Source organism: Triticum urartu, chromosome 3A, assembly GCF_056163025.1.
Source record: "Triticum urartu cultivar PI428250 chromosome 3A, HENAU_Tu73, whole genome shotgun sequence".
In the NCBI taxonomy this organism is placed as follows: Eukaryota; Viridiplantae; Streptophyta; class Magnoliopsida; order Poales; family Poaceae; genus Triticum; species Triticum urartu.
The window spans coordinates 617,091,917-617,103,549 of record NC_141875.1 but is presented as its reverse complement, the minus strand read 5'-3'; the positions used below and the strand labels follow the sequence as shown (position 1 = coordinate 617,103,549).

Below are 11,633 nucleotides of genomic sequence, written 5' to 3'. Positions count from 1 at the left end.
CCCCCCTCTCTCTCTTTCCCCCTCGGGGAATCCTAGTCCAACTAGGATTGGGGGGGAGTCCTACTCCTGGTAGGAGTAGGACTCCTCCTGCGCCCTCCTCCTGGCCGGCGGCCCCCTCCCCCTTGGCTCCTTTATATACGGAGGCAGGGGCACCTCTAGACACATAAGTTGATCCACGTGATCGTTCCTTAGCCATGTGTGGTGCCCCCTGCCACCATATTCCACCTCGGTCATATCGTTGTAGTGCTTAGGCGAAGCCCTGCGTGGGTAGAACATCAAGATCGTCACCACGCCGTTGTGCTGACGGAACTCCTCCCCGACGCTTTGCTGGATCGGAGCCCGGGGATCGTCATCGAGTTGTACGTGTGCTAAGAACTCGGAGGTGCCGGAGTAACGGTGCTTGGATCGGTCGGATCGTGAAGACGTACGACTACTTCCTCTACGTTGTGTCAATGCTTCCGCAGTCGGTCTGCGTGGGTACGTAGACAACACTCTCCCCTCTCGTTGCTATGCATCACCATGATCTTGCGTGTGCGTAGGAAAATTTTGAAATTACTACGAAACCCAACAGAAACAAGGCCTAGGGTTCATACTTTCACTAGTGCAAGATCTCTCAACAATAATAACATAATTGGATCATATAACTATCCCTCAACATGCAACAAAGAGGCACTCCAAAGTCACCAATAGCGGAGAACAAACAAAGAGATTATTGTAGGGTACGAAACCACCTCAAAGTTATCCTTTCTGATCGATCTATTCAAGAGTCCGTAGTAAAATAACATGAAGCTATTCTTTCCATTCAATCTATCATAGAGTTCCTACTAGAATAACACCTTAAGACACAAATCAACCAAAACCCTAATGTAAGCTAGATACTCCAATGTCACCTCAAGTATCCGTGGGCATGATTATATGATATGCATCACACAATCTCAAATTCATCTATTCAACCAACACAAGAGAACTTCAAAGAGTGCCCCAAAGTTTCTACCGGAGAGTCAAGACGAAAACATGTGCCAACCCCTATGCATAAGTTCACGAGGTCACGGAACTCGCAAGTTGATCACCAAAACATACATCAAGTGGATCACGTGAATATTCCAATGTCACCACAGATAAGCACATGCAAGACATACATCAAGGGTTCTCAAATCCTTAAAGACTCAATGCGATAAGATCACTTCAAAGGGAAAACTCGATCCATTACAAGAGAGTAGAGGGGGAGAAACATCATAAGATCCAACTATAATAGCAAAGCTCGCGATACATCAAGATCGTACCATCTCAAGAACACAAGAGAGAGAGAGAGAGATCAAACACATAGCTATTGGTACATACCCTCAAACCCGAGGTTGAACTACTCCCTCCTCACCATGGAGAGCACCAGGATGATGAAGATGGCCATCGGAGAGGGATTTCCCTGTAACACCCCGGATGTAACTTTCCCTATTTGTACTCCAACTCTTGCCGTTTCCGGCGTTAAGTTATATTCATTTCTCGGGTTCGGGTCTTTGTCTCCGTGTGTTGTTTTAGTTTTCATGCATCTCATATCATGTAATCATGTGCATTGCATTTGCATACGTGTTCATCTCATGCATTCGAGCATTTTCCCCGTTGTCCGTTTTGCATTCCGGCGCTTCGTTCTCCTCCGGTGGCCATTTCTAGCTTTCTTTCGTGTGTGGGGATTACACATCTCCGGATTGGACCGAGACTTGTCATGCGGTCTTGGTTTACTACCGGTAGACCACCTGTCAAGTTTCGTACCATTTGGACTTCGTTTGATACTCCAACGGTTAACCGAGGGACCGAAAAGGCCTTGTGTGTGTTGCAGCCCAACACCCCTCCAATTTGGCCCAAAACCCACCAAACTCTGCTCCATGTCCTAGAGCGTTCGATCACGATCGCGTGGCCGAAAACCGCACCTCATTTGGACTCTCCTAGCTCCACTTATGCCTATATATACTTCCCTTCGTTTTCGGATCTTCTTCCCCGTCCAAACCCTAGTTAAAAAAAACAGATCTTTCCCACGCGCCGGACAACGTCCGCCGGCGCCGGACGTGTCCGCCCCGCTCCCCTTGCCCCATCCGCTGCCTCCACGTGTCCCCGGCGCGGGACCGCTTCGCCGCCCACCGCGAGGGCCCGCCAGGCCTGAGGCCGGCCCCCGAAGCCCACCGAGAGGCGCCGCGGCCCGCGCCTCCATCTTCATCCTCGCCGGTCGCCTCCCTCCGCCTCAGCCACGCCGGCGCCGCTCGCCGCCCGCCGCCGACGCGCCTCACCGCCGCCCCGCTCCAACTCCGGCGGGCGAGCCCACCACGGCCACCGCCGCCTCGCCCGGCCCGCCTCGGGTCAACGCCGCCGCCTCCCCGGCCCTCCTCTCCTTCCCCGGCGAGCCCATCTCCTCCAGCCACCATGACCACCTCGCCGGCGACCTCGGAACCCGCGCCGATGAACATTACCTGCTACAGTGTCGCCCAGATCTAGATCCAAAAAAAACCTAGCCGGTTGACTTTTCCCTCTCCTTCCAGATTTTTTATGCCTACTTTGACCTGCCGTAACTTTGCATCCGTAGATCCGATTTGGGCATATAATATATCAAAATGTTCGCCTCGACGAGTACATCATTTCATTCCATTGGATCATTTTCATTTGAGCTCATCTTGATGCCCGAAATGCTGTTAGAAGGAGGCTTCGTGAGTTAATTGTCAGATCTGCTAGTTCATCTTAGACTTTTGTCATTTTTGCCATGATTATTGTGTGCATGCTATGCCCGTGAGTCCTTCATATGTTTTGTTAAGGATTTTGTCTTCTTTCCAGAGGTGCAACCCATGCATTTTTAGGATGTGTGTGGTGACTTGTGCAAGCTTGCAAAGTGAGGCACCCGGTAAATATGTTCAGCTTGTTTCCTAGTGATTTGTGCCTCTTTTGAGGATGATCAGTAAAGGAGTTTTATTAATCATGTTATGCTCTATCCATCCATGTCTTTTTTGCAGTTATGGAGCACCCTAGCTTGAGTCAATCGAGCTCTACTTTTGCTTCGTGGCGAATCTGGGCAGATCGTCAACTCGTTTGCGATTTTGCCGATGTTATTGTAGTTGATCCGTGCATGCTATGCCATTGTTCTTGCCATGTCTAGCTTGTATTTTGTGCCTTCTTAATGGATGTATACTTTCCTTGCCATGACTTGCACCGTAGTGAGTGCATCGAGCTCGTTTACATGCCTTCGTGAGTTATATTTCAGCATGTCTCAGTTTTCACCAAGTCTGAAAACTGATTGTGTTTTAGCTATGTTCGTGTGCTTGTTTATATATTTTGTGAACCCTTTTGGCCCCAGGTCACTTTGGGTCTTTTGTTAAGCTTGTTGAGTAGCTCCATTCCATGTCCTTACTTGTCTTAATCAGGTCAGGTATCATGTTGTTTTGCTGCTCCGAAGAGGGCTCCGTGATCTGAAATTTCAGACTAGTGTTAATTTCACTAAGTCTGGAATCTGTTTTGCATTTGCGTTTTTGCCATGCTTGTTTGAACCTCTTAATGGATGAATTGGACGTGGCTCAGTGCTAGTATTTTGTTAAGCATATTGTGTGAATCCGTGCCATGTATTTTGTTGTCATGTTTGGTGGCTGTAGCATGTTCATTGCATTGCATTTAGACGCCTACTTGCTATAAATCGCAGACCGGTGTCATATCTTAAAACGCTTGCCATTTCCAAACCGTAACTCCGATTCCAATGATCTTTATATCGTTTTCAAGCGATTTCATCCCCTCTATCCAGTGGCACCCTTGGAATTCCAAGTTGAGGCCAGGTTCATGCATTTCCTGTCATATCTTGCATTTTGCATCCCGCATCGCATCCCGCTTAGCATATCATCATTTCATCATATTGCTTGGTCTTGCACGTGGTTGATTGTATCCTTGTTGCTTGTTTGTCTTGTTGGGTAGAGCCGGGAGACGAGTTCGCTACCGAGGAGCCCGTTGAGTTTGCTTGTGAGGATCCAGTCAACTCTGACAACTGTGCAGGCAAGATGGTCATACCCTCGAAATCACTACTATCTTTGCTATGCTAGTTTGCTCGCTCTTGCTATGCCAATGCTACGATGCCTACCATTTGCTTGTCAGCCGACCAATTGCCATGTTGAACCTCTAACCCACCATGTCCTAGCAAACCGTTGATTGGCTATGTTACCGCTTTGCTCAGCCCCTCTTATAGCGTTGCCAGTTGCAGGTGAAGATTGGAGGCCATTCCTTGTTGGAACATCTTTTATTTACTTGTTGGGATATCATTATATTGCTATGTTATCTTAGTGCATCTATATATTTGTTAAAGGGTGGAAGGCTCGGCCTCTCGCCTAGTGTTTTGTTCCACTCTTGCCGCCCTAGTTTCCGTCATATCGGTGTTATGTTCTCGGATTTGCGTTCCTTACGCGGTTGGGTTATAATGGGAACCCCTTGATATTTCGCCTTGATTAAAGCTTGTCCAGCAATGCCCAACCTTGGTTTTACCATTTGCCACCTAGCCTTTTCTTTCCCTTGGGTTCTGCAGACTCAAGGGTCATCTTATTTTAACCCCCCCCCCCCCGGGCCAGTGCTCCTCTGAGTGTTGGTCCACCTGTCAGCTGCCGGTGGCCACCAGGGGCAACTCTGGGCTGGCCTACCCATACCTAAGACAATCTGAGTGTGCCTTGAGAAAGAGATATGTGCAGCTCCTATCGGGATTTGTCGGCACATTCGGGCGGTGTTGCTGGTCTTGTTTTAACCTGTCGAAGTGTCTTGAGTTACCGAGATACCGAGTCTGATCGGAACGTCTTGGGAGGAGGTCTATTCCTTCGTTGACCGTGAGAGCTTGTCATGGGCTAAGTTGGGACTCCCCTGCAGGGATTGAACTTTCGAAAGCCGTGCCCGCGGTTATGGGCAGATGGGAATTTGTTAATGTCCGGTTGTAGATAAATTGAACCTTAATTAATTAAAATGAATCAATTGAGTGTGTTACCGTGATGGCCTCTTCTCGGCGGAGTCCAGGAAGTGGACACAGTGTTGGAGTAATGCTTGCGTAGGTTGTTCCTCTAGTTTATCGCTCGTGCCTTGCCTCCTCTTCTCGCTCTCTTTTGCGGATAAGTTAGCCACCATACATGCTAGTTGCTGGCTGCAGCTCCACATATATTTGCCTTATCCATTCCTATAAGCTTAAATAGTCTTGATCGCGAGGGTGCGAGATTGCTGAGTCCCTGTGGCTCATAGATACTATAATTCCAGATGCAGGTCCAGGGGATTTCGCTCCAGGTGACGAGTACGAGCTCAAGTGGGAGTTCGACGAGGACTCTCAGCGTTATTATGTTTCCTTTCCCGATGATCAGTAGTGGTGCCTAGTTGGGGTTCGATTCAGGGCCTTGTCGCAAGTTGGGTTCTTTTTCTATTTTGGCGCCGTAGTCGGGCCATGAGTGTCTGTCTGATGGATGTTATTTATGTACTCTGATGTGACGTGGCGAGTGTAAGCCAACTATGTATCTCCCCCTTTTATTATGTATTACATGGGATGTTGTAATGATTGCCTGACTTGCGACATTGCTTTCAATGCGGTTATGTCTCTAAGTCGTGCCTCGACACGTGGGAGCTATAGCCGCATCGAGGGCGTTACATTCCCCCTCCGGCAGGGTGCCGGAACGGGTCTAGATTGGTTTTCGGTGGCTACGGAGGCTTCTGGCGGCGGAACTTCCAATCTATTCTGTTCCCCGATGTTTTTAGGATATATGGACATATATAGGCGAAAGAAGTCGGTCAGGGGAGCCACGTGGGGCCCACAAGGGTGGGGGCGTGCCCAGGGGGTAGGGCACGCCTCCCTGCCTCGTGGCTTCCTCGAAGCTTCCCTAACGTCTACTCCAAGTCTCCTGGATTGCTTCCATTCCAAAAATAACTCTCCCGAAGGTTTCATTCCATTTGGACTCTATTTGATATTCCTTTTCTTCGAAACACTGAAATAGGCAAGAAAACAACAATTTGGGTTGGGCCTCCGGTTAATATTTTAGTTCCAAAAATAATATAAAAGTGTTTAGTAAAGCCCATAAACATCCAAAACAGATAATATAATAGCATGAATACTTCATAAATTATAGATACGTTCGAGACGTATCACTAGGTAGCATTCAACATCAAAAATTATGTTTTTATCATTTACCTACTCAAAGACGAGCAGGAATTAAGTTTGGTGATGTTCATACATCTTCAACGTATCTAATTTTTTTATTGGTTCAAGCTGTTATATTATCAATCTTTAATACTTTATATGATTTATATGCAACTTTATATCATTTTTGGGAACTAACCTATTAACCCAGTGCCTAGTGTCAGTTGATGTTTTCTGCTTGTTTTTGGTTTTCGAGAAAATCAGTACCAAATGGGGTCCAAACACTATGAAAAATTTTGACGATTTTTTATGGACAAAAGAGACCCTAGAAGCTTCGGGAGGAGCCCAGAACACAAACAAGGAGACGGCAAGGCAACAGCGTGAGCCCTAGGGGTAGGCGCAAGGCGCGCCCTGTTACCTTGTGGGCCCCACGTGGCTTCGTCTGACCTAATTCCACTTCTATAAATTCTCAAATATTAAGAAACCCTTAGAGAGCCACCCAAAAGACTTTTTTCGCCGCCGCAAACTTCTCTTCTTCCGCGATCCCGTTTGGAGGCCTTTTCCGGTACTCTGGCGGAGAGGGAATCGATCATGGAGGACTTCTACATCATCTTTGTTGCATTCCGATGATGCGTTAGTAGTTCACCACAGACTTACGAGTCCATAGCTAGTAGCTAGATGGCTTACCCCCTCTCTTTGATTTTCAATGCAATGTTCTCTTCTATCTTCTTGGAGTTCTATCCGATGTAATCTCCGTTTGCGGTGTGTTTGTTGAAATCCGATGAATTATGAGTTTATGATCAGATTATTCGTTGAAAGTAATTGAGTCTTTTCTGAACTTTATTATGATCATTATGATAGCTTTGTATTTATCTCTGATCTATCCGTTTGGTTTGGCTAACTAGATTGATTTATCTTCAGTGGGAGAGGTGCTTTGTGATGGGTTCAATCTTGCGGTGTCCTCGCCTCGTGACAAAAGGGGTAGTGAGGCACGTATTTGTATTGTTGCCATTAAGGGTAAAACAATGGGTTTTATTCATATTGCTTGAGTTTACTTTGTCTACACCATGTCATCTTGCTTAAAGTGTTACTCTGTTTGTCATGAACTTAATACCATAGATGCATGCTGGATAGTGGTCGATTGGTGGAGTAATAGTGTAGATGCGGGAAGGAGTCGGTCTACTTGTCACGGACGTGATGCCTATATGTGTGATCATTGCCATGAATATCATCATAACTATGCGCTTTTCTATCAATTGTCCAACACTAATTTGTCTGGCCACTTTATGATATTGTTTCAAGATAGAATCCTTTAGTGAAAACTATGGCCCCTGGGTCTACTTTAATCATATTAATAAAACCAAAAATACCTTGTTGTAAATTATTTACTTTTCTTTTTATCTATCTACCACTACTATATTTAATCCTTGCAAGTAACGAGTTTAAGGGGATTGACAACCCTCTTGCCCGTGTTGGGTGCAAGTATTTGCTTTGTGTCTGTAGGTGCTATTAACTAAGATTTGCGTGGTTCTCCTATTGATTTGATAACCTTGGTTCTCACCAGGGAAATACTTATCCGCCACTATATTGCTTCACCCTTCATCTTCGGGAAAAATCTCAACGCAGCTCACAAGTAGCACCCATCTAGGGGGAGGTCAAGGAAGAAGGAGGGGGCTCTCTCCCCCTCTCACCCGGCGGCGCCCCCGCCGGGGAAACCATGTTAGCAGTGGCGGGCGCCCCTGGGAGCCTTACCTGCCACTGCTGGGCTTTCGTCGTCCGCCACTAGTAGGCAGTCCTACGGTAGTGTACCCATACCTAATGTCGGAGCGCCGACTGCAGCTTCTTGAGTAGATCCGGGCAAGGCGCAAAACCCGGATCACCGCGGGGCTACCTTTGGATGCGGTGGATCAGAAGGAGGACTTGGAGGTGGAGGAGGAGGTGGTGGAGAGGAGGAGGATGATGATATGGGGGACGTCGGGGCCGCAGATTTACGGGTGGAGCAGCAGGCGATGCTCGATTATCTCCGATCGAATCGGCAGCGGAGGCCAAACGCCATCGTCTGCAGAATGCGGAGGGGGAGCACGCTACGAGCGTCGACGAGATACTCGCATAAATGGATGAAGAGGAGTCAGATCCCTCCGACGCGCCCAACTACTCGGCACCCGATACGGACGTTGTGAACATCTTCGACGAGAAAGCTTAGTTTAGGCTAATGTGATGTACATAATACGTAAAAACATTTTTACATGGTTTGTATGAATTTAGGGCATGGAATATGAGATACTCGATGCTTAGCATCAAGTACAAGGTGTGATCGGCCGATCCCCGTGAACATGTCCGATCTGTTTCGTGGGTGTGGCAAGTCCTATTGTAGATGCTCTCACATCAAAACTACTGCTTGAAAAAACCTTTTGACCTCCGAGTCTAAGGCTAACTTCACCGCACGATCCCATCTTGTTTGGTCCCTTTCGTTTGGGGTAAAAGGGACAAACAAGTAGGCCCAGCGCGACAGCCCAAACCCATTTGATCCGTTTTGTGTTCGAACCGATCCATTTCGAGGGCAAATATGCGTCGGGTTTTGGTCGCGGCGGATAGTAAACGGACGCGTCGCTCGTCCGTGTCGAGGCCGCGTGGTGGGCGGCCACCTACCTCCCACCCGCCAACATCAATGCGCATGCGCGGCCGGCCCCGCCTGTCATCCGCCCAGGCGAACGGTCGCGGTCCTTCTTAAATGGGGAAGCCGTGGATCGGTCGTCGTCCACACTCCCTCACTCCATCCCGCGGCCTCCTCGAAACCCGACAACCCAAACCCTAGCCTCGAACTCGCAGCCATGGGGATATGAAACTACGGCCATAAGGGGAAGCACGACCGCAAGGCTGGCTTCTCGTCGGGACGCCGCCGCGGTCCGTGAAGAAGGAGGAGCCCGCATCACCACCGCGTCGGACCCCCGCACCGCCCGCGTTCTTCATCGCCCCACGGTCGCCGGCGAGCGTGACCGGCACTACATCCACGTGGATGTATGTCGCCGCTACTGGGAGACAAGGACGCCGCTTCCCTGGAGCGACGTCCACCTCCCCAACAACTGGCATTTGTCCACCGACCGCATGCCGATCCCGCCGGTCCCGGTGACGGCCCTGCGCGCCGCGTGGAGATCGAGCGCCGCCGCCACCTTCTCCTGAACGACCTCTACTATGACCCCATGTGCGCCGCCGACTCGGGCCTGTGGGACACATGGTTCCAGGACGAGCACGACACGCGGCGGGCGTCCTTCTTCACCGGCACGTCGACGGGGCCGCGGCGGCCACGTCTAGAGCGCCGAGCGACTACTCCCCGGGTGCACGGGCGTACGCGGGTGCGCGGCCTCACGCCCACGCCGTCGCCTTCGCCATCTCTGTCACCACCACCACCCCTCGCATGACAGCGGAGGAGGAGGCCCGTCTCATGGCGCGTGTCATGGAGGACTCCATGCGCACACACGATGAGTGCCAATGGGAGGGCCTCGAGGAGATGATGGCCCTCTCCGCGGCCGGCGACGTCGCTATCCCCGAGCTGGAGATGGTGACGGCGGAGGAGGTAATGGAGGGTGCGTTAGTGGCCGCGTTTCACCCGGGCCTGCTGGGCGCACGCCGTGGGGGCGTGAACTGGTGCACGCCGCCGCGGTCACCGGAGGGGGACGCGTCGCCACAGGAGGAGGTGGTGCAGGCAGCTGCCACCTTCCAGCCTGCCCCGGCGCACCACGGACCGCCGGCCCATCTCCGGACGCCGCCGGAGTACGTCGACCTCGTCAGCAACGATGACGACACCGACGGCCACTGAAGACGGCGACGACGACGGCATCGACGGGCACAGCAGGAGCGCGCGGGCGATGTTTTTTATTTTGTTTTTATGTTAATTATGGCACTGGGCCATTAAGTGAACCGTGAAACTTGCCGTTTTGTGACCGTGACCCCTAACTCATGTTGTACGTTTTTTTAACTGCGTTTATTTATTTTTTAAGTCATTTTATTTTAGTTTTTCTGTTTTTTTTATCACATCCAACACGAACATGATTTGAGGTACGGCCGCGCGCTGGACACACCCACAACCCAACGGACAGAAACGAATATGGACGAACCCATTACCGTCCTAAAGGGACAAAATTTGGCTAAAAACAGACATTCGTTTGAAGTTGTGCGGTGGTGTTGGCCTAATTTCATTTAGTAGGACGAAGACCTCACAAAGTGCGCACCCGATCCATGGCCACAAATATCTGGCGCACGGCTTTGCGGCCGGACAAGGTGCCCGCCCCTTTGACTGCGTTGCCACGCATCATCCGCCGAACCGCGTACATGCCCCCAAAGTCCCGTTGTCAGGACCACATTCAATGGCCGAGCTCACTCACGTGACGCAGAAATACAGCACGGCAATCCCATGTTCAAGTCAACGAACCCAAGCTCTTTATTTACTCCAAACGACGACGAACGAGACAAGAACAAGATCCAAAACGGAGGCGCATCAAGAGCGTCCATGGATCTTGAATCCAAGAAGCTTCCTGTTGACTAGACTAGACTAGACATGTTTGAACCCAAGAAGCTTCTTGCACGCCTTGAAGATGTGGCCCCTCTTCTTCTTCTTCTTCGTCTCCTCCTGGCCGATCTCGTCGTTGCTCGCCGCGGCGTCTCCCGGCACCGCGGCCTCCGCCACCTGAGTCTTCTTCTGCGCGTCGACCTCCTCGGGCGCCTCTGCCTCGTCCTCGGCGTCGTCCAGGCCGTCGTGGATCCGCCAGTACCCCTCCGAGAGGCCGGACGCCGGCTGCCTCCGCATGGAGAAGGCCCGCCTCACGGCCGCCTGGAAGCCGCCGCCGCCGCGGTGGCCGCCGGTGGACTTGCTCCGCTCCACGGCCGCGAACCTCTGGGAGGCGGACGAGAGGTTCCTGACCATGGCCGCCGCGCCGACCGCCGCGCCCTCCCACTTGCCCTCCTTCGCCGCGGCCGGGGGCGGGGCCGGCTCCGGCTCCGGCTCCCCGCCGCTGGGCGCCGGAGGGGACGAGGCCAGGTTGCGGTAGCCGTTCATCCTCCCGCTTCAGTTACCGCTGCCGCTACCAGTGTAGTGTACTGATCTGCGGGCGTGGGGCTGGTGGCGAGGAGGTTCTCGGGTCCGGGATTTGTACTCGCGCGCGCGGTGGAGTGGATGCGGCGCGTGCGCGGTGCTCGTCACTCGTCAGCAGCGGCAGTGGAGAATGAGAGCGGAGGGCGTAGTGCTGTGAGTGTGAGATCAGCCGCGCCGGCCTTGTCGCAGTGGTGTGTTGGGTTGGGTTTGGGGCCCCGCGGGAGCGTCCAATTTGACCGCCACGTCAGGGCTCCGGCCACGCGGTATCGTGACGCCAGTTCGTATCCACGGGAATTGCTGCGCTACAATCCAGTGCATATGGATTCTTTGTCGCCTTGACATGACGTGTCACCAACCCAAACTACTATATCACCCTCTTATCTGGCATGAATTCAGGCGCTCTAACAGTGAACGAGCGTGCACTCG

The 11,633-nt window shown here is 51.3% G+C and overlaps 1 protein-coding gene across 1 annotated transcript; it reads right to left on the bottom strand.

Annotated features, from left to right (window-relative positions):
* Positions 1 to 10,532: 10,532 nt before the first annotated feature.
* On the bottom strand, positions 10,533 to 11,411 carry LOC125545451 (uncharacterized). Its single transcript, XM_048709389.2, has one exon. It carries the CDS (start codon positions 11,169 to 11,171, stop codon positions 10,668 to 10,670), a length of 504 nt encoding a protein of 167 aa, XP_048565346.1. The 5' UTR covers positions 11,172 to 11,411; the 3' UTR covers positions 10,533 to 10,667.
* Between the last annotated feature and the right edge of the window lie 222 nt (positions 11,412 to 11,633).

Coding starts and splice junctions, on each gene's coding strand:
- LOC125545451 (XM_048709389.2), bottom strand. CDS start 11,171: ATGAACGGCTACCGCAACCTGGCCTCGTCCCCTCCGGCGCCCAGCGGC.